At 43.7% G+C, this 22,957-nt stretch overlaps 1 protein-coding gene across 2 annotated transcripts in view; it reads right to left on the reverse strand.

The window, feature by feature from the left end:
• pitpnm3 (PITPNM family member 3) overlaps window positions 1-22,957 on the reverse strand; it is a 103,980-nt gene that overhangs the window by 43,059 nt on the left and 37,964 nt on the right. The window contains exons 3-5 of one of the 2 annotated variants that reach the window (XM_080429011.1): window positions 18,075-18,182; window positions 3,698-3,768; window positions 3,350-3,570 (exon numbers count right to left, since the gene is read on the reverse strand). In XM_080429011.1, the coding sequence (XP_080285137.1) occupies window positions 3,350-3,570; window positions 3,698-3,768; window positions 18,075-18,182 (400 nt within the window). Of the gene's footprint in view, window positions 1-3,349; window positions 3,571-3,697; window positions 3,769-18,074; window positions 18,186-22,957 lie in introns of both variants that reach the window. The other variant, XM_080429010.1, reaches the window with a different exon arrangement.

Raw genomic sequence — 22,957 nt, forward strand, 5'->3', positions numbered from 1 at the left:
ACATTGCATTGTCTGTTTGGAGCTCTTTGCTCAATATATTTTCCCGATTAACCTTCACAGAGTTGGCGCTGACTCATTTGACTTGTGCTCGACCGTGCTTGACCATACTCATCAAGTGGGAATCTGTATTCATTTACAGTCACCCAGATAATCCACCTGGCTTCTTAGAAATTGTAGGCACGTTTCACCCATTAAAACTGGGAAAGCATCTGTGTCATTTTATATATATATTTTTTAAATATTTCTTTATTAGCTTTTTTCGCTTTGAAATACAAGACATACATGACCACAAACAGAACAGAAGACACACAACAAAACAGAACAAAACATAACATAAGCGAGACAAAAAGCAACCACTATACACCAAGACAAACCGTCCCACCCACCCACCCTAGGGCGCCAGTACACACGTCACTGCAGAGAACCATTTCCCAAATGCCCTTTGACATTAACGCTCTAATAAAGACACTGCCAGACAGGTGTTCAAACCTTGTTAAAACAGGTACTGAACAGTGGCGGATATGTGCCTAATGACTGGGCCTGGAAAAATCCCGAGTTTTTTAAGCTTATGAGTAATGACCAGTGTTCTTGTACCAGAACCCCCTTTGAAATTGCAAGTCACTCATCATCATGATATTGAATTATCCACACTGTTCATATTCACAACAGGCACTCTCATCAAGATGCCTGCTGTCCATTGTTGTATGCTGATGTATAAAATAGGTTTAAAGTGGTTAAACATGTTTTGATGCTATTAAGCAATTTGGCTAGGGACCCCCTGGAACCCCATCAAGGACCCCTGGAGGTCCCCAGACCCCACTTTGAGAACCACTGACCTAGGGTGCCAGTACACACGTCACTGCAGAGAACAATTTCCCAAGTGCCCTTTGACATTAACACTCTAATAAAGACACTGCCAGACAGGTATTCAAACCTTGTTAAACCAGGTACCGAACAGTGGCGGATATGTGCCTAATGACTGGGCCTGGAGTTTTTTAAGCTTGAGTAATGACCGGTGGATGATGTCAATGTGACAATTCTTCTCACCGTCTCTGATTGTCTTTAATGCTTTGAAAATGTCAAAGCCACCACTTAGAAAGTAGACAAAAGTGAAGAGATGGCCATGGAAATTTACTTTGAATACATCTACGCCTTCCCTTTCAGCTTTCCTACTTACTATCTTAATAAAATAAAATAAAGTTTGAAGGGATGAGGACTAACCACTCTCCCTCTTTAGTATTTTATTTATGATAATATTATTGGCCACTCATTTTGTATGTCCTTGGCAAAACTACAGTTTCAGGAAAATGTCCATCACAAGCCATAGGGTTGATGACCCCTGCTTTAGGAACACAGATGTTAGCTAAAGAAAATGTCATTAAAAAATGTCAAATCATTTTAGATTTTAACAATTTGACCATAAATATACTTTAGCTATTAAAAAATAGCAGATACAGTATACAAGCTCATAGTGCGTCACTTCGTGCCACGCTATGAGCTTGTAGATCTGCTATTTTTAAAAAATGATGAAAATGTGTGGAAATCTTTGAACATATATATATTTTTAAAGCAAACATTTTTAACTCAAATCTTTGTTTCTGGGGGTCCCTGGAACAAAATATTTTAGATGGGGCCATGGGGGTCTGTGGCCAACTAACTATGTAATTTTGGGGGTCCTTGACATGAAAAAGTTTGAGAACCACTGATATAGCGACATACTGTATAGTTTTCAGAAAACAGTTAGGATTTAGAAGACATTTTTTGAATCGGCCTCAGGTCTTAATGGGTTAAAGCTGAAAGAAGGCAAACAAAACATTGTGCTGCAGAGAATTCATCATTCATATAAATGCTGTCAAAATGAGTCATAACCATTGTTCTGTGGTGACATTACTGCAACAGTAAGAGGGTCCTCTGCAGTAGTGGAAGAAGTATTCAGGTTTTTTTACTTAAGAAAAATAGCAATACCACAATATTTAAATATTCTACATTAAAAGTCCTGTATTGACTTGAGTAAAAGTACAACATTATTGGCATGAAGATGTAGAGTACTAAAGTAAAAGTACTCACATTTTTCAAAAAAGAATAGATCTACAAGCTTGTGAGCTTGTACATCGGCTATTTTTGAATAGCCAAAGTATGAAATAGGGCATAAGTTGTTAATGTATGTTTTGTACCTAAATCTGCAAAAAAATAATAACTTGTAACATTTCTGTAAGGGCAGGTACACACTATACGACTTTTAAAGTGGTCGGGGTGTCATCTGATCGTTAAGCATTTCACATTACAGCTGTCATATATCGTTGTGGTTTTCACACTATAGATTGATCTCCAACCAGGGATTACACACTGTAGGATAGTTCACTAGGATGCTATCCAGAGTCAGACCCTATACATTTGTTTTTATTCCAATTCATTTTAACCGACGTCTCCCGTGATATGCGTCTCTCTCTCTCTCTCTCTCTCTCTCTCTCTCTCTCTCTCTCTCTCTCTCTCTCTCTCTCTCTCTCTCTCTCTCGCGCAGAAGCAGTGTTGCCATGTCCACTTATTATAAGCGACTTTGGACTTGTTTTTCTGTAAAGTTGCTAGTGTAGTTGCTTATTTGGCCTTGTTTCCTAATGTTGTTTGAACCAGTTGTTCTCAAACATTTTCATGGCAAGGACGCCCAAATCAATATTTGTCCGTCTGAATCCATTGCAAGCATTTGTTTTGCACCAAAACCACTCCCTGGCAGAAAATCGTCCAAGCCCACCTTTCTAGCTCATTGCATAGGCTGTGCCTATAAATTTCGCACTTGCCTATAAATTTCGTACTTGTATCACCATTTGAACGATTCTCTTTTTGTACGCAAACAATGGTTTGTAGTGACCTGGAAAAGTGGCTATGGCTGTTGCCCAAGGAGTGTTTTTCTGGATTCAGAATCAATCAGATTTTGTATTTATTTCCTGCATAAGGTTAAGGGTACCCCAACTTTCAACAGCTGTCACAGATTCCCCTAGGGAAACTGAATTTCAGTGTTTGTGAGATGTGTTACTAGACATCTTTACGAACACATTGGTGAAGACATTTCTTGGTAAGGAATTAATTCCCAGATTGTTTTAATATCCCCTGACTATTCTGTTTTTGCATTATTATTTTTTTTTTTTCAAAACGCCAAAACGATACATATCGTCACGAAAACGTATCGCGATATATCGCGGGACGATATATCGGCACACCCCTATTAAAAGCAATAGAAAGAGAACATCAATGTCAGAAATAAAGGAAGAAAAGGAACTTAAGAACGGTCCCACCTGTTCGGTGGGACCGTTCTTAACTCCTTCTGACTCCCTACTACGTCCACGCCACTTACCTGGACACCAGGGAGTAGGCTTCGGCACACACGGCCGGGCAGGGCACCAGCTTGATCGTCACGTGTTCGGCGGCGGCTTGAAAGTGAGCCTGTGTGACTTTCTCCAGCACGGACGCGAGCGTGGCTAGGTCACCCGCTTTTGTGCCGACGTCGCCACCCGCTGTATCCAGGATGTTTCCTCCGTGCACGACGAGCAGCAAAACGTGGGTCTTGCACTTCTCCTGCAAAAAGCCAGGAAGGAGGTTGGGTGGGAGGGGAAGGGGGAGGGGGTGAGGATTGTATTGGCACAGGATTGTATTGGCCCATGACAGCTGGAAAAGTGGACAATTATGTCATTGTGGCTCCTACCTCAGTCTCCTCCAATCCCTCGATGCTGTTTTGAGGGGCACACCGAGGGCGGTCCAGGTGGTACAGATTGTCTGTATGGCGTACATTGTGGAATGGGGGAAGGGGGGTGGGGGGGGTTGAAGGGGGGGTTGAAGGGGGGGCAGGTAAAGTGAGGCACAGAGAGAGAAAGATGGAAGAAAAAATCTTTAGAGGATTCACTTATCATCAGGAGAAATAGTAAACAACTTCAACGTGGGTATAAAGACACTTCTTTTGCCGTTATTTACAGTCAGATGTTCAAGACTCAAGTCTCTCACGATGCTGATGGCACATGACAGGAGTGATCTCTCAACATAGTGTTTATATCTACAGGAACATCCATATCATCCATATCTGGTTCATAATTTTTGTCTCATATAATTGGATTTTGGCCTTGTAAGATACAGTAAAAAGATTACACATAATCATATTCATAGGGCATGGAGATGAGGCGAGGGAGACCCTCGTGGCAGCGAGCATCTCTGTGTGTAGTGCAGCATATCATGGGAACCTGGACAAACTCATTACCCTGTCCGGAAGCCACAGCACGTCATCTCTCTTTCTCTCTGCCCTCTCTCTCAGCCTGTCTCTGGCTCTCATTAAACTCCTTCGCCCCTGCCCCTATCTCTCGGCTCAGGGCTTGGCACTATGCTTTGCTTATCAGTTGTTTATCTGGTCTCTTCTTCTGGGTCCGACTGTCAGGGGACACTCACATGCTGTCAGCTCCTCTGTTCCCAGCATGAAACCTGCCAGCCAGCCTGCCTGCCTGCCTATCTGCATAGCCTGCCAATGGGTCTCAGGTCACCTCCTGTCTGCCTCGTCATACACCAGGGACACAGCATGCTACTTTATTTGGGTCAGAAAATCAATGAAGACTTTTTTCGTTTTTTCCCCCTCCAAGATGGAATGTAACCACATTAACTGTGGCATCCCTATTTTGGACATGTCATTATAGGCACAAATGTGACCTCAAAAGGGACATTAGGTTTACGTAGGTGGTTAAATGAGTTTCACTAAAAAAGCAAGTGAAGTATTTTGAAAAACAAAAACAAAAACTAGTCAGGCTCTAAACTAGCTATTAACATGCAGGGTTGCCTCTGCAGTGTGCAGTGTGCATGATTTCTGGATAATCACAGCTAATTATCCCTATACCAAGGCAAATTACTAACGATTCAAATGAGTAGTTTTTAATCACATTTAGGGGCAATACACTCTTTGGAATTTGTGTTGGCACTTTGAAATGAACTAAATAATTGGTACATAAAACTATTATAGAATCCTAATTTTAAAGCTTCCCATCTAAAACAAAATGTAATTACAAATAAACTTCAACCACCAAGAACTAAGTCTAAGAATATACCTTTTTATATAAGTATCTCACATAAATATATGTGAGAAATATATACAAAACATATTATGTTTTGTATATATTTCTCAAATATATTTACTCCAAAACATACCATGAACTAGCTCATTAACTGTAATATGTTTTCCATAAAATACAGTAGTACAGGGATTTAAGGGAAAGAAAGGTTTAACAGTTCCCTCACCAGTGCAATTCACAACACAGCCTGAGGATGAATGCCATTGGTATAAGGCTTCGTCCACACGTACACGGGTATTTTCATAAACGTAGCTTTTTATATGCGTTTTGGGGGGTTCGTCCACACGCAAACGCGTTTTTGGTCCATGTAAACGCATCTTTTTGAAAACTCCGGCCACAGTGTAGATTTCTAAAAACGGCGTTTATGCGTCGCCGTGTGGGCGGCGTAAACGGGGTTTTTCACATTATAAGCATGCGCAGTTGAGAGTACTGTAATATAATATAATATGATATAATAATTAGCCTATAGCCTACATCATTTATTTAATATTCCTTTCCTCACTGTCATTGCATGTTGACCGCGCATACACTTGTCTTCCATTAATGGTAGGCTATGTTCTACATATAGGAACGAATTATATTCTGTAGGCCTATGAATAAACAAAATTGAGTTTGCACCGAAGAAACATTTTGCAAAATTAATGTTACTCTGTCAATCATAATTAACAATCAAATCAAACGTGTAGACTCGTCGCTCCAGTAAATTTCATACAACGACCTTTTCATGCTGCTCTTTTTAACCCAGCACCCCAACAAGTGATGTGCATTCAAATCTGCATTTTTATCATTTAAAAAAATCGCCATTTAATAGGCTACTGGGTTGTGGGACACAGGCACTCATTTATCAAATATTTCCAAGTGACATAATTACATAATTGGCCTACAAGCAATTAAAATCAAGCGATTTAAAAACAATCTAACATATTTACAATGTTATAAGTTAGATGGTTAATCATTCACCCATTTAAAAGGTGCCATAACAGTCATACAGATCTAAAGGATTTAGCTGGAATATTTTCATGGAGAGAGCGGTCTCTCAACTTGGGTAGCCTACAGTTATATATAACCGACATAAGCGCAGGAGCTCTTCTTCACGTTGTGTGTTTTTGATCACAGGACTTCAGCAGGAGATTGGAGATGGGTAACTCCCACCAAACACCAGCCATTATCCATTAATGTTTAAGCATTCATTAATCACTCACTCCATAAATGTTCAGATTGTGACATTCTGACCAGGGCAGGCTATCCCTCATGAATGTGCATGGTGTTATGGGCTTTTTATTTGCAAAACAGCAGCAGTCAGGTCTCAACAGAGCGCACATTGCGCACTGCTCTATTAATGGGTTAAATTAAAATACAAACCTAATCCATTCGGTACGATGTGATGGTATCATTCTTGACAAAAGAAAGTTTATACCGTGACCGTCACAGAATATGGTAATCCCACTGGCAAACCCTGTAGGACTATAATAAAAAATCAATAAGGTAGGAAGGTTTGCGCTCTGACAGAAAAGGCTTTACCAAAAGTTACAGCCAGGTGCGAGATGTCAGCAATGACGTCGAGAAACAATAGAATATTTTTTTTGTATCCAAAGAGCCACAACATATTTTTGTCAATGTGTGCATCTTCTCGTAGGCTAATTCAATAATCACCATTTAATAGTGAGTGTAGTAAAAGTTGCAGGACAGTTTGTGCTCCGGTGGAGAGCTGCGCATTGGGCAGGAGCCAGCTGGTGATGCTGACGTCGTTCTGAAGTAGGCTAGTCTATCTATGGTTTGTCTGTAAAACATCTATACAGTAGGCAAGGCTATTTAACCTATAGGCTACTTTGTTTGATGGGAAAGCATTGCGATGGAGAAATCACATCCAATATAAACTAAAACAACTGGATGTGAATCACCCATGTTACCTCGTAACCTCGCTGCCTCTGTGATCGCCGACGGTCTATTTGAAGAAATAATCCACCGTTTACTTTGAGTTGAGGACATGAAGAATGCAGGCCTACGTTTTCAATCACACTAGTTTGGCTGAATATCCACAACATGTCATGTTATGGTTTAATTAACTTTAAGGGGAGCTGGTCACCTTGCGCTGGAGTGACTGTGACAGCCTCAAATTACTAATGCGTGCCTCGGATGAATTTGTATTTCGAGCCCACAAAATACTAATTTGAGGCCACAAGATAGTTAAGACGAGTTTACTTAACTTGTACTTAAGTACAGTGCTTGAGTAAATGTACTCAGGCCATGTTTTTAGAGACATTTTTAATTGGATTATGCAACATAATAGCCTATATGTGCATTCATCATATTCTTTATTGTGGTGGAGAAATGTTTGCTATTCAAGGATTATTACTATTATAATAATATTATTAACATTATTCGTTGCGCACTGGTCCAATACAATATAAACCAATGCGCTGTTGGTTATATCTATACACACCCACAGCCTGGCACACAACATTCTATCTTCTAATTCTCCAGGAATGTCTGTGATTATAATTTTCCTATTATCAGCAGATGTGAGAGTGTCAATTCCTTGTGTCTATTGTGTTTATATAAGATGATAGTCTATTCAAAGAAGACAATTTGTGCCGCGTGATGCCATTCGCTCCAAATGACACACCGCAGTTGTATTCATGGATTAGGCCTACATAGGAAATAATGAACTGATTACAATAATATACAATTCTCTCAAATCAGTAACAGGTAGGTGATACATATGTCCATCAAATATGGTTTTATTGAAAGGCAATCCAAGGTTAGAGCTTGGAAACCAACCTTCGGAGAATGTCTGACGGCTTGGATCGCCTCAGTGCGCTGCAGAGTTCATCTTGGAATTTGTCATTACAATTTTACTGTAATCCACAAAAGTGTGACTGTTAATTCCTTGTGTCAATACATTGTTTTTATCACCGGTGTTATATCTTATATTTAGCTTTTATGAAATGTCTGAGATCATTGTTTTTTTTTTGGAAGATTGGAAATGTATTCTATTGCTAGTTTGGCCACAAAATAGGCTATCAGCACGTCACACAGCTTGTACACACACACACACACACACACACACACACACACACACACACACACACACACACACACACACACACACACACACACACACACACACACACACACACCATGTATCTATCTATCTATAAATCTATAAATCTATCTATAAATCAATCTATAAATCTATCTAAATATCTTTCTATTCATCTGGCATGTATCATCTAAAGACCGCTGACTGCTCTGTCTGTAGCCATAATGCTTTAGCTATGATGTCAGCTGACAGTAGCCTATAGCCTAATATAGTATATAGTATCTGATTATTAGGCAGTGCGTTTGGCGTGTGCGTAAATATGAATCTGGCAGCTAGGGGATAGGGATAATACATTAATTGACGTTCATTATACCATATAGATATAGGTGTTTTGATAACATTTTTTTTATTTTTTATTATTATTTATTCACCTGGGGGGGGGGGGGGGGGTACGTGTGGTAATAACGCCTGGGTTAACTGCGTGCGTGCGTGCGTGTGTGTTACGGCCGCGGACTTTTGATAGGCAGGCAGGCAGGCGGAGACACAGACAGACAGACAGACAGACAGACAGACAGACAGACAGACAGACAGACGGCTGTGGGCGCACCGCTGGAGCGCACTCAAGCATTGGTTTGTATTGGACTAGGCAACGAATAATAATATAATAATAATAATCCTACACTTTGCAGATATAAATTATTATATTATAAACTATACATCAACCACTTCAGCCATATTTTATAGATAACAGATCTACAAGCTCACAATGGGAGCTTAAATGGGTATTTTCAAACATTGTATTACTTTTATGGGGCGGGATGGAGGGGTTAATGGGGGGGGGGGGGGGGTCGCGGATAGCTTCAGGACATGTGGGGGGGGGGGCTTGGACACACGGCCGATGCGGTCCGTGCGTCGGTCGGGAGCCTGGCACACTGTTCGTAGCTGGCGACCTAGCTGGCAGGCGACGTGCGTTGCGACCTAAGGTCGCAACCCCCCCTACATACACGCGCACGGCCGCATACACGCGCACGGCCGCACACACACACACACACACACACACACACACACACACACACACACACACACACACACACACACACACACACACACACACACACACACACACACACACACACACGTGCGCGCCGCAGATCCAAAAGTTACATTTCAACATATACATTTCAACATAGCATTTTATTGAGTGGTAATCAAATCATAATTGATACACAGAAGTAACATAGACACTTCAGAGATTAGATAGAAAGTTTACAAGACAGATATAAACTTTTATTTTATTTAATAAAAGGAGGATTAATGAAGGATTAATGCACACGGGTGCTTCGATGTTGGTTGGGGTAATTAATGACTATAGCAACATGTCATCCCGACCCTACGAGACACTTTACCAAGTTCATTCATTCAGGAAATATTATTATATTAATATTTAGAGAATACATATTTTTATTGACATTTTAATAAAATAAATATAGGCGCTGTGGATTCGTCTGTCTCATCGGGACTCAGGGACGGAGGGACCAAATAATAATAATATATAATAATTTGTTATGTTCTGCAAGCACTTAAGTTGCTCTAACATATATGTTGCAAAGTAGCCTGTCTATTAACAATAATAATAATAATAGCCTACTGGCACCGGTGATAAAAACACAACGTCAGACATTCCCCGAAGGTTGGATTCCAAGCTCTTAACCTTGGATTGCCTTTCAATAAAACCATATTTGATGGACACATCTGTATCACCTACCTGTTACTGATTTGAGAGAATTTTATATTATTGCAATCAGTTCATTATTTCCTTTGTAATCCATGAATAAAACTGAAGTGTGTCATTTGGAGCGAATGGCATGGCGCAGCATTGACGTAGCACTTTAATTCCTGGGCCAGGCGCAACAGCGCATTGGTTTGTATTTTATTATTAAAGATAAATCTTTAATAATAAGATATATTTGTCTGTCATCGCGAGACTACAGTTGTTGACCGCTGTGAATAGACAGTCTCGCGATGACAGCTGCGTTTTTACCGTCTTAATGCGTTTTCATGTGGACAGAGAGATTTTTATAAACGGGGCCGTGTAGACGCGGAGGTTTACAAAAACGAAAACGATAAATCTGCGTTTATGAAAATACCCGTGTACGTGTGGACGAAGCCTTAATAATGATCTGTCTGAGACCCAGGATCAACAGAGATTAAATACATAAGCATGGTAATGTGATACTTCCCTATCAAAGCATCAGACCATTATAAATGTTATGTAACCACTCTGAATGTCCATCCATTCAAGAGAGCTATATTCTCTACCCTGGATAAAAAGTGGTGCAGCAATGAAATATGATGATATCTAACTTAAAATATCTAACTAAATAATGATGCAACTGAATGACTGTGTGGCAATTATTATCCTGTTGGTTGGTGGTGGAGATGGGGATGAAGAGAGAGACGGCCATGATAGGTATGGGGGTAGAGGGTAATCAAAATGTATTTTGTAAAAACATGTTCTGTCCACACCATCAAATTATTATCATCTGCCCCCGAGTTTAGCGTTAGATGTGAAAATAAGTGCTTTGTTTTCATCCTCTGGGGGTGTCTGTTTGAGCCAAGCGCTGTATATAAATACGATATTTGTTTGGATTTGAAGCACTCTTTTTTTTTAGGTGGGTAGGCTGAGTGGTATAAAGACCCTCCAGTGCTGCAGAGAGATCCAATCTCTCTCTCCATCTACCTCTCTCTGCTCCTTTTGTCTCTTCATGTTCGTCTCACATTCTCTCAGAGGTATTGGTCCTGTCGATCGATAAGTGTATTACAGGGGTGCTATCAATCTCTCCCTCTGTCTTTTCTCTCTCTCTCTCTCTCTCTCTCTCTCTCTCTCTCTCTCTCTACCTAATTTTCTCTCTCTTCAACGTTCAATCTCTGTTCCTCTCTCTCTCTCTCTCTCTCTCTCTCTCTCTCTCTCTCTCTCTCTCTCTCTCTCTCTCTCTCTCTCTCTCTCTCTCTCTCTCTCTCTCTCTCTCTCTCTGTGTCTCTTTCATGTTCTCTCTCTCTCTAAACAAATGAATTTAGCTGCTAGGGGTTGGCAGCAGCACCGCAGTTTTACATCCTTGGACTCCACAGCCCCTCAAGCACCCTGTTACTGCTGATACAAACCCTATCTGCACATCTGCTATCATACTGCAGCATAAAGTGCATGAGGGAATGACATATCGTCGCTGTCGGGTGGAAACCTCATATGTCCAAAGCTGTTACTTTTCAGGAAATGGCAAAAATAACCTGTGTTCCAATGGAGCCATTTTAGTTATTGTTTAGTCACAAGCTCTTGTTAATACTTTCATGGGTCCAATATTTATAAAAACCCACAGACACACTTAACCACTTTCACATTCACCTTCAGAAATAAAATAGAAAATAGTTAAAATAGCAGATCTACGAGTTCACAACGTGTCAGACGCTTGTAGATCGGCTATTTTTGGAGAAGCAACGATATTTCTGAACACGCCTATGAGAGAAAGAGAACAGCAGTTAAGAGCAGATGTTGGGAATACGTTTAAGTTTAAGGCAGCGAGAGCTGAAAGAGGCAGGAGATGAACTATTGATCCACGTTATACCTGCATGCCTGGATACTGCAAAATGCAGCTTTATAACTTCAGAGGGGAATATGAAAATGTCTTCTGGGAATGTCTGTCTGCCTGCCTGCTTGCTGGACTGTGAGATAAACAGTAATGAGGTCCAGCATGTCTTGTTTATCTTTGGGAGAGCCACAGAGAGAGAACACAGCTAAATGTGGACTTCAGCTTTTGGCGCTTTAGGAGTACATTAAAGCTGCAATCCGTACGTCCTACCTGGGTTTCGAACCCGGATCTCGCGAATGAGAGACAACATTTCTAGCACTCAGCTGAGAGGCAATGGCCAGGGGAGATAATATACTACTCTGCTGAGTAGTCTGTATGTTTTAAGCCAAGTTTGTTATTTTGCCTAAACAAAAAAAGTTGACAAATGGCTGGTTGAAGGCATTAAAACATTTTTTTCGTATACAGTCGTCTCCCTCCTCTATGGTTTTTGCCTTGGATTTTTGCCTCCTGGGGAACCCTAGGACTTTCCACTTTTGTGTAGTACTGCTTGTCAACCAGTAGGTGTCCTACCCAACACCTGGGTTTACATTTCTCAATAAAAGAGTAGGGAGACACCACAGATTGCAACTTTAACTCAGTGACACATTTTATATGCTAGCATGGTTTCATACCATATGAAGCACTGACAGTAGCCCATGGAGTCACACACATCACATTCGATTAAAATGAAATTAGCTCTCTTCTTCACTGCCACATGCAGTTATCTAACTTGGCCATATGGAGTACATCTTCTACGTATCGTGTCAAAGTTAACTAACACGATGGAGTACAAATCTGGCTCTGGGAAAACTATAAAAGACATATAAATCTGGGCCCCTTCAGTAGCAGCGGGATATGGAGGCTAATAGTGAGGGATGACTTCCCCTAAACAGGGTGAACAGTCTTTCCTGACCCTCTGCTCAGTGGAGGCTTGCTAACACGCTCAGCCATCTGTTGTTCACTGGTACTGAAATCATGCTGCTGTGTCACCCTACTGTAATAAATAAATAACACATACACACACTCACACTCACACTCACACTCACACACACACACACACACACACACACACACACACACACACATAAACACAGCAGGGAAGACCAAAAGGCAGCAGAGATTCATTCACTGCGTGCCTGTCACACTGACTCGATCATGACAAGCTTCCACTGCAGCATCTAAGAGCCTGCGAACCTTAATCAACATTTAGAACAACAAGTCACAGTCTAGTGCTAACACATCCCACACACCGGTTTATCTGGAAGTTAAATGCATCAAGGCACCTTATTCTTTGTTCTGTATTCCTCTGCTGCCCTTGAGCTCCGGCAGCGACACTGTTGTTTGGGTGTGATTATCTGTTCTCAATTTGTCTCTTACCTTGCCTCCTGACAGACAAAAGTGCACACACACGCACACACACACACACACACACACACACACACACACACACACACACACACACACACACACACACACACACACACACACACACACACACACACACACACACACACACACACACACACACACTGTTTGCTATCTTTTATTATTCATAGAGAAGCTGCTTTTGTCTCTGCAGCTCAGGGCAGTTTTAAGATTTAGTCGCACATGGTTCCTGCCTGGATCTTTCTGCCTGCTACCGTAGCAATCGGGGGTGATGGGTAGAATACAGATGTGTCCTACAATAGAATCAAACGTGTTTTCTGTCTCTGCATGCATTTCTGAATAGTGCATGGATCAAGCAGTGGGGAAACATGGACCACAGTTTACCCAGATACATTTCTCTCTTGGTCACTTTGTAGGGCATTATAGTGTAACAATCTGCCTTTATAACTGAAAGGATAATCGCTACCAAAAAAGGAAAAACAACGAGATCGGTGGGTGTTTTAACTGTAGTACAGGGGGAATTGAACTACACACTGGGTTGGCATAAGTTATCTTTTAGTTATCTTATCTGCTTCTCAGCCTTGATGCAGTCACTTTACCAAAATGGTTTCCAAACGTGTCAGGAATCAGCCTGACTGCAGCCAAAGTCATAGGCAGAGTTTGTTTTGTTTATCATGCATGTGTTCTAATTTACAAAACAGGGCTGGTTGATAAATTCTCGGGGTCCAGATATAAATTGCAGCGCATCATTCAAGAATTAAAGGTAGGGTAAGTGATATTTTTGGGTTAAAACAAAAAGTGTTTTGTTAAAAGGTTAAAGCACTATATTCTGATAGTAATCATTGCTATAGAGTGTTTGTTCAGTAACAGGAGTCTCCCCGTCTCTCCAGCTCTTTAATAAACAGAAAATACATTTTCCGGTAGGTGTCAAAATCTCAGCCAATCAGGAGAAAGTACCCATTTTTAAGCTGTTCCAGTTATAGTGTTCCAGTTCCAATTTTGCCTGCTCATTTCTTAGTGTCATCACTTCCAATTTCACTTGTTTAATCTATATCCTGATTGAGTTCTCTATCCTGATTGGATAAAATTGGAAATGAAACTGAAACTGAAATGAAAATGCATTTTCTGTTTTATAAAGAGCTGGAGAGACAAGGAGACTCCTTTTACTGAACAAACACTCTATAGCAATGAGTACTATCAGAATATAAAGCTATTTAACACTTATTTTAACCAAAGAAAATCACTTACCCTACCTTTAAGTGGACACCAAAAAAAGTGAGATTGGACCAAACCACAACATACTGATAAGGCTGTTTTCCTAGTGAGCAATGAACATCCCAGAGATATTGGACTGGAGCACATCAAAACCCAGGACTGCGGGAGTAGTTACTGGGCAGACTATTGTGGTAAGTGGTCAAGTAATGTCTAATTTATGCTCCATCGTATTACGGTGTAGAATGCCGGAAAATAGCATCTGTATAAATTAGGCTTAATGCTCTAGGCATGCTGAACTGTTATGGACGTTTTCATCATCAATGGCCTATTCCACTGGGATGCCCTGTCAAGTTTTTACAGTCACAGGACAGGAGGTTATATCACATTATTATTCATGCGCGACCACGACCAGTGAGGGAAACAATAAGATGTGATGGGGTGATTGTCATGCTGCTCGTACAAGCATCAGGGAAATCTGCAGTAAGAGTAACGGTTAGAGAACCTGAGGACAACAGTTCAATTGTCTGTGAATATCAGCTATATTTACAAGTATAAATTAGCTTAATTGCACAGCATTGCAATCTGCTCCAATGAGCATGACTGAGAAGCTCACGTTTGCGCTCCTCACCGTTACCTGGTCAGAATGAGAGAAAGGGAGAAACGCAGCTGAGCTTACACCAAAGGGCTTTCAATATCATACTGTAGCAACACAGAGCATTTAACAACTTCTTTTCCATCTTAGTAGAGAACAGAACACACTTAGCATTTAGCAAAGATGTGTCATTATTATCTATACCAGCCCGGACAGCAGAAGGCCGGAGATGATGTTTTCACCCCTGTCCATCCATGTGTCTGTCTGTGTGTCCATTTGTTTGTGTCCGTCTGTTAACAGCTAATCTCTGGCACCACTGGGCCAATCAGCGTGAAACTTTGCATGCACACTCCCAGTAGGCCAAGGAAGAACGCAACTCCCTATATACAACAAGGTAAATATTATATAGTTAATGACTAGTGAGTGAAATGTATAATCTACCATAAAAAGCGTTCTACTGTGCCTAAAATTAATGCTGCGTGCGCAAAAGTCTTTAACATTGACTCACAATGTTAGTTAGCACATGCATATACAGTAGTTCACTCTTCAATGCAAGCGAGCGGGGCTTTTGTGTGCACTGGCTTGCAGCGCACAGCGCATAGATATCTATACACATAGAACTGTACTGACTGCTGCTGCTCATTCCAACTGGTGAGCTTCACTTTCTATGCCTATTACAGTACTGCATGTCTATGCTGACTGAGTTATGCTTCGACGCACGACAGTATCGTCGATGTACAAGCCCATAACGCTTCACAGAGGTGACTTGTTGTGCGTTTGTAGATCGGCGATTTTCGGCGCACAATACCGTTGTGCGTCGAAGTATAAACAAAGCTCATTGAGGCATGAAAAGCACCACAACTGGCTGAGTTCTCAACCGATTAACACGCGGTTTGTAATCTTAAATACAAACTTTTTGCTTCTACTTCTACAGATTTTGTCCAAAACTCACACAAATCGGTACAACTCATCTCTATAGTCATGTGACGAAGATGTATCTTTCAGATTTCAATTCTGATTGGCTATGATGGCCCTCCAAAGTTTGCAGGCCCTGGGTAGCCACTGACATCAATGCTGACGGGGGGGACGGGGGGGACGGGGGGGTGCACCCATTATGCAATTTTAATGCAGGATTATTACAAAACAAACATTAACCAATTAAGCCCTATTTTGTATTTTGGCTTTTTGCAAAATTTTGAAAATAATATTGTAATATAGATATTTGGAAAGAAATAGGGGAATTAGCCATTCTGCATAATGAGCAATTTTACTAAAAGGAAAAGTACAAGTATTTCTAATTTGTGGTATTATATTGCTACTTTAACTTAAGTTAACTTCTTCCATCACTGCAGTGCATATGATATTTAATGTATTGCATATTAATGGTAATAACATCTCAGCTATAGTTGCAGTGTATTTACTTTGTTTAAACGCCCATTTTAGCTGAACAGGATACCACCTAACTACAGTACCATATGACGAACCACATTTCTTTGGGATAGGTCAGCAACCAGCAGGTACTGTACAATAGCTTACCAGGTTCAGATACACCACTTGTAGTGCACCTCTCTTTCAGCAAGGTTCTTCTTTCATCTCTGTAGGAGGGACTCTAATCCCTACACTGCCCTAGAACTGAACCAATTCAGAGCACCCAGTCTGTCAAATCTCAGACATGACCTTTTCAAGATGAGCCGGTTTAATTACACAGCTATACGTTAATTACTCATCTACATTGTGCAGTAGTCATTGTGAGACTGCAAAGTTACATCATTAACTAAATACTTGCAATCCATTGTCCATTTTCAGCTTCAAAGTAAAAAAACATAGTAAAGAATAGATATTGGAAAATGTTTTGACTCTTGGTATAAAAAAGTGCTAAAATATAACCAATATATGTTCAGGTAATAATGTTTTATATTGTGTTGAATCACTTCTCTCCTTAATGCTCATGGACCCACATGTTGGAGTAAAGAAAAGTGAAATTGCTTTGGAAACCCAATCCGAGGTTTGCTGCGTTCTGCCTACAAAGTGGGCAGATGGCCCGTGGCCAACAAGAGACAAGGTGATTCTTTTGTGCAATCTTCTGTGAAAATGTGATGGCCTTAGCAGGAATGATTCATGGTGCTCTGATTGCCTTACTGGTCACTTTGTATTCCGTTTTATCTTGCTCAGTAGTGAGTTTGGATTTAGTTTGGCCAGGTGATGTATAAATAAACACTGAAATTGGACTGTGTAAAGAATAGAGTGTATCAGAGAATAAATGTATGTCTTAAGCGTTCATTTATTGGTATGGAAATGTGAGTACTTTGTCCTCCATTGATTTGAAATTTGGGATGTGCTTCTGGGATTTGTTCAATTCCTATTTTTGAAATGTATGTCTTATTTGTCTACTACTACTTCTACTAGTATTAATAATAATAATAATAATAATGACAACTAGAAAAGTGCACTCCTCTGAGCGCAGATCGCCAACCAGGCCAATATTTGGGATGCCAGATCTTCTTTGGGCTGGGAGTGCATTTTGTGCAAGACGGGCCCCTCCCGCAAACTTTAAAAGCCAATTGTAGCCAATGGGAATGGAATTTGAAAGATCTGACAGATACATCTATTCGCTTGGTCAAGGTCTCATTCCATTCTGATTAGACCAATGAGAGTCGTCTCCCATTCCCTTTGCACCACGTGCATTAGCCCAGGGGTTCCCAAACTTTTCAGGTTGCGACCCTCCAAAATAATCATATTTGAACTGGGGACCCCCCACCCTGAGAAGCACTTGGAATTGTAGGCATTACATTTATATAAATATTGTGAAAATAGCCAACAACATCTCGCACTGCGAGGCGCTGTGAGCTTATAGATCGGCTAGAAATGTGCAGATACCCTGTTCACTTATACTGTATACTGTGTGTGTGTGTGTGTGTGTGTGTGTGTGTGTGTGTGTGTGTGTGTGTGTGTGTGTGTGCGTGCGGTATGCGTGCGTGCGTGCGTGCGTGCGTGCGTGCGTGCGTGCGTGCGTGCGTGCGTGCGTGCGTGCGTGCGTGCGTGCCGTGCGTGCATGTGTGTGTGCGTGCATGCATGCATGCCACGTGCGTGCATGCTTTTGCGTGTGTGCATCGTACCATGCGACTGGTGATCCATGTGCCCGAGAGTTTCAATCTGCTCCACCAGGTCATTTGAGTTCCACTGGCTCATGCCCAGCAGGATGGCACTCTTTCCCTCCAGTACATCTGCTGAGACACACACACACACACACACACACACACACACACACACACACACACACACACACACAGAAAGAAAGAAAAAGATGAGACAGGATGACAGCCACAAATAGAAGGAAACCAATTTCTCCCTCTCCCCATCAAAAAGATGGCAGTTCATTTCTCTGGATTTACACAAACCCAAAGCAAAGGACCATTAAACACACACCGCTATGACAGACTGTCAGGAGGATGCATGCAGGGCCATGTCGGCCACAGTGGAAAAAAAGTCAACAAAAAATGCAATACATGTGTGGATGAGCATGACCAACACGGCCGACCACGTCTTTTTTTTATATAATTTTTTTTATCCCGCGATTTTTGTAACCCTTTTTCACCCGGTGCCAATTATCTAAGTGATCCTGGGCGCTACACTCCCCTCACCAGCCTAGGGAGCCCAGGGCCGAGCTCATGCCTCCTTCAATGCATGAGAGCCAACTGAGCTTCTTATCACCTGACAGGGGGGAGTTTCCCCGGTAGGACCTAGCGCGTGGAAGGAACACGTTATTGCAACCAGTTCCCTTCCCCTCCATCAGGTGCCCCGGCTGTCATGGGGGAGGCGGTATAGCGACCAGGATTACTACATGTTTTTGTGAGGGTATTAACTACCCGCGGGGAGACACGGGGAGAACATGCAAACTCCACACAGAGACCCTTTCGCCAACCCCACCTAGGGTATGGGCGCTGATGACGCGGAGGAGAAGACACGCCCACAGCGTCCCCGGCGGGAATCGAACCCAGGACCTTCTAGCTGTGAGACGACAGCGCTACCGACTGCGCCACCGTGCCCCCGGCCGACCACGTCTGATGCTAGAGTACACTGCAACAACGTCATCCACCGACAGGCGGACTCATACAGTCTGACAACCAAATACCTCATGCACGCTCCTCTCGCTCACTGCTGCTGGCAGCTCTGAGAGGCTCTGACACGATTCTGCAAGGCCTGTCCATTTGAATGATACAGTAGTAAAGCCTACAGGACATTATTTTTGTCCTCCGCTATTGGGAGTCCTTGCCTTTCACTCACCTCTTCTTTCAGACCAAATAAATGGACTGAATGGCATGATGCAGAGATGTAATGTATACACGCCTGGTGGTGCTGTAATACAGGAGGAGAATCATAGCAACAGCAAGTGAAAGAGAGAGACAGATAGAGGTACAGAAAGAGAACTAGAGAGGTGCCCTCAACAGAGAGGTAATCTCTGCCAGGAGGAATGCCCTACCTCCCTCCATCTGTCTAGGGCTTGTCTTGACAATGTTTTGGCCTGTGTGTGTGTGTATGAAAAGGCACGGGGCAAAGGGGGCAGGGATATGATAAAGGACTGTCATTACGTCATCATGGCGCAACAAGAGTGATATGCTGTATGGAGACAAATCTTTGGACAGTGAAAACTTCAAAAAGTGGTGTGGCATGTTTTATTGTGTACGTGATATTACCATGTTAGCCTAAAAGCCAATATATGACCAGATGTAGTAACATACTGGGGGTGGCAGGGCAGACTGGAAACAAAAACCTGAGAATTAGAATTAAAGCCGCCCTCACATGTGTTTCTTTTTTTATAAACAAGGAGAAAACGTGGCGATTTGCGCCACGTTATCAGTTTACCTGGCATTGCCAGTGTTATTGCTCTGACAATGCATACAGTAGTTTTGAGATAATCAGCAAGTTCATCAACGTGTTCAGGTTCTGGTGCTCAGCAATGTGTGGGTGAAATAGTCTCCCTCTTCCCCCTTCCCTACCTCCCCCTCAATCTCTGTCTCTTCCTCTCCCACCTCCTCTCCCTCTCTACCTCCCTGCCCCCCCCCCCCCCCCCCCCCTCTCCATCCATCCTTCGCTACGGCTTCACAAAAATAATATACTTGTCAGTGGGCGATGTTAATAATATCTAGGAATTTAATTATTTGGCCTACTGGCAGCGTGCACAAAAATGGTAAATGGTGCATTTATATAGCGCTTTTATCCAAAGCGCTTTACATTGATTGTGCCATTAACCCATTCACACACACATTCATACTGTACACCGATGGCGGAGGAAACCATGCAAGGCACCAACCTGCTCATCAGGAGCAATTATGAAATTTGATGCTGATGATGATCGACAGACTAACACACACACACACACACACACACACACACACACACACACACACACACACACACACACACACACACACACACACACACACACACACACACACACACACACACACACACACACACACACACACACACACACAAATAATGAGAGCAACAGAGAGAGAGCGGAAGAAAGACAAACAGGGAGCAAAAGAGAGAAAGAAAAGAATGATAACAGAAAGGGATCGAGAAAGACAGGGACAGGGAATGAGGGCAACAGAATTAGAGAGAAAAAGGGGAAGAAAGAGAGTATGAGATACGCTCTCAAGCCTAATTTATACTCCGTCGCAAGACGGTGTCGCCCTTCGGCTATTTCCGACGCACGGCACCGACGTGCAACGAAGTATGAATTGGGCTTAAGGGTCACAGAATACAGCAGGCTGTAATACGGTCAGTGCTGAATCAGAGGAGAAAGCACCACAGGTATGCTGAACCATTGGAACAGTCCGTGGTAATTGAGTCACCTCTAAGAGAGAGATGACATTTTTTTTAAAGTAGAGAAGGAGGGGGGGGGGGAGTTACATTCATTCTCCATGCTGGCTTGGAGGAGAAAAAGACCATGAAAAGCAATCCAGACAGGGCCGCCTTTTTTTCTAACTGCAAAAAAATCAGAGAGAAATCCAGCAATATTCAATTAGATTCACAGGAGAAAAGAGAAATGAGAGGTGTGAGAACTACCTGGCAGGTCCCAAAGGACAGAAAACCAATTCAGAAACATCCTTCAATCTGTCACGTCAGTGTGAAGAAATGAGAAAGACAATTACAAGAAAATGGCAGCAGATGATGACCTCTCCACCGCTGCAAACAAAACAATGAGAATACCTCCAGCATTTGGTTGACTCATTCCATTTTCTGCTTTGGAAACTATTTTACACAGTCATGCAATATTTTTGAGTGTGGGACACCACACTCCTACACACGGGTACAATGGAATGAATGGAATTAGTAGAGCAGATAGTAGGAACAATCGTTCACTTTGTGATACAAGCGTGAAAATTGGCATGAACATTCCTTTAGGTCAACTCTTTGACTTTTTTAATCGAGCCACTCAAAAATCCAATATGGCCACTTGGCCAATATGGCCACTTGGCCACTTTTGTGGCCAAGTGGCCAAAACGGGCGGTACCTCCCTGTCCGAGGGTCGCCCGGCGCCGGCGGAGGGCTCGTTGGATCCGGGCCGGGGGTGCGCACGCGTCGGTGCCCCCCCCCGGGTCCCTGGGTGGCTGCCCGGGCAAACTGCGGCCGAAAAACCCGGGAAAAAGTGTGAAAATCGCACTGTGTTTGCAGGCCCCGCGGGGTCGGGGGCTCTGGCCTCTCCCCTGCATGAAATTTCGCGTGGTCGGAAAGTGGCCACTGGTGCCAGCGGGTAGCTATGGAGCATGCCCGGAACCGGGGCATGTTCCTGGGGCAGTGTCGGCGCCGCGAGAGGCCCCAAATCCTGGAGGATTCGAGAAAAAAGCCAGGATTTCTTCAGAGTCCAGAGCTCCCAGGAAGCTCTGGGCCTCTCCCCTGCGTGAAATTTCGCGCGGTCGGAAAGTGGCCACTGGTGCCAGCGGGTAGCTATGGAGCATGCCCGGAACCGGGGCACGTTCCTGGGGCAGTGTCGGGGCCGCGAGGGGTCCCCTGTCCTGGATCTCCGCGTCGTACCTCCCCGTCACCTGCCCGTAGCCCAGGAGGCCTCTGGCTCACGCCTGCCTCCCTCCTTTGAAAAAGTCTCCCGGGCGAGACGCCGACTCGCTCCAGACCGTACCTATGGAGCTTGGCCGTCGCGATGCCCAGCGCGAGGCTCCGTCTCGGGTGGCGGCGCGGGCCCGCTCCTCCTGGATCTCCGCGTTGTACCTCCCTGTCCACTCCCCGTGGCCCAGGAGGCGTAGGGCTCACGCCTGCCTCCCTCCTGTGAAAAAGTCTCCCGGGCGAGGCGCAGACTCGTTCCAGAACGTACCTATGGAGCCTGGCCGTCGCGAAGCCCGGGGCGAGGCTCCGTCTCGGGGCGGCCCCGGGTGCCCGAGCGGGGCGCCCGGTGGTGGTGGCCGTGGGTCCCTCTCCCCCCTCCCCGCGAGGGGGGAGAGAACCATGAAATTGGAGGCCTCTTCCCAGCGGGCTTATGGGAAGAGAGAGGCCTCCGCTCGGGCACGGCCGGGCGGACGGGCGCCCTGGAGGTCCTCGTGAAGCCCACGAGGACCTGGGCTCTGCCATGGCCCCCTCCTTTGAAATTCTCTCCCGGGAGTTTCGCCAACTTTTCCCATCCCGGTTGTACGGAACCGGCGTGCGGACGCCGACGGACGGGACGACGGCAGGCCCAAGAGAGGCCTCCGGTCGGACGCGGTCGGGCGGCCTGGCACCCTGGAAGTCCTCGTGAAGCCCACGAGGACCTGGGCTCTGCCATGGCCCCCTCCTTTGAAATTCTCTCCCGGGAGTTTCGCCAACTTTTCCCAGCCCGGATATATGGACCAGCGTGCGGACGCTGGGGACACGGACGGCAGGCCTGCCCGAACGCAGGGCCCCGCCGTCGGCCACTCTAGTCATGCACTGTGATCCACGGGAACCATGCCGCCCGCAAGGGCCGTGGAACCCGCTACTTTTCCCTGATAGAATGGCACTCGTA

Source organism: Gymnoscopelus braueri, assembly GCF_963280865.1.
Source record: "Gymnoscopelus braueri genome assembly, chromosome: 5".
In the NCBI taxonomy this organism is placed as follows: Eukaryota; Metazoa; Chordata; class Actinopteri; order Myctophiformes; family Myctophidae; genus Gymnoscopelus; species Gymnoscopelus braueri.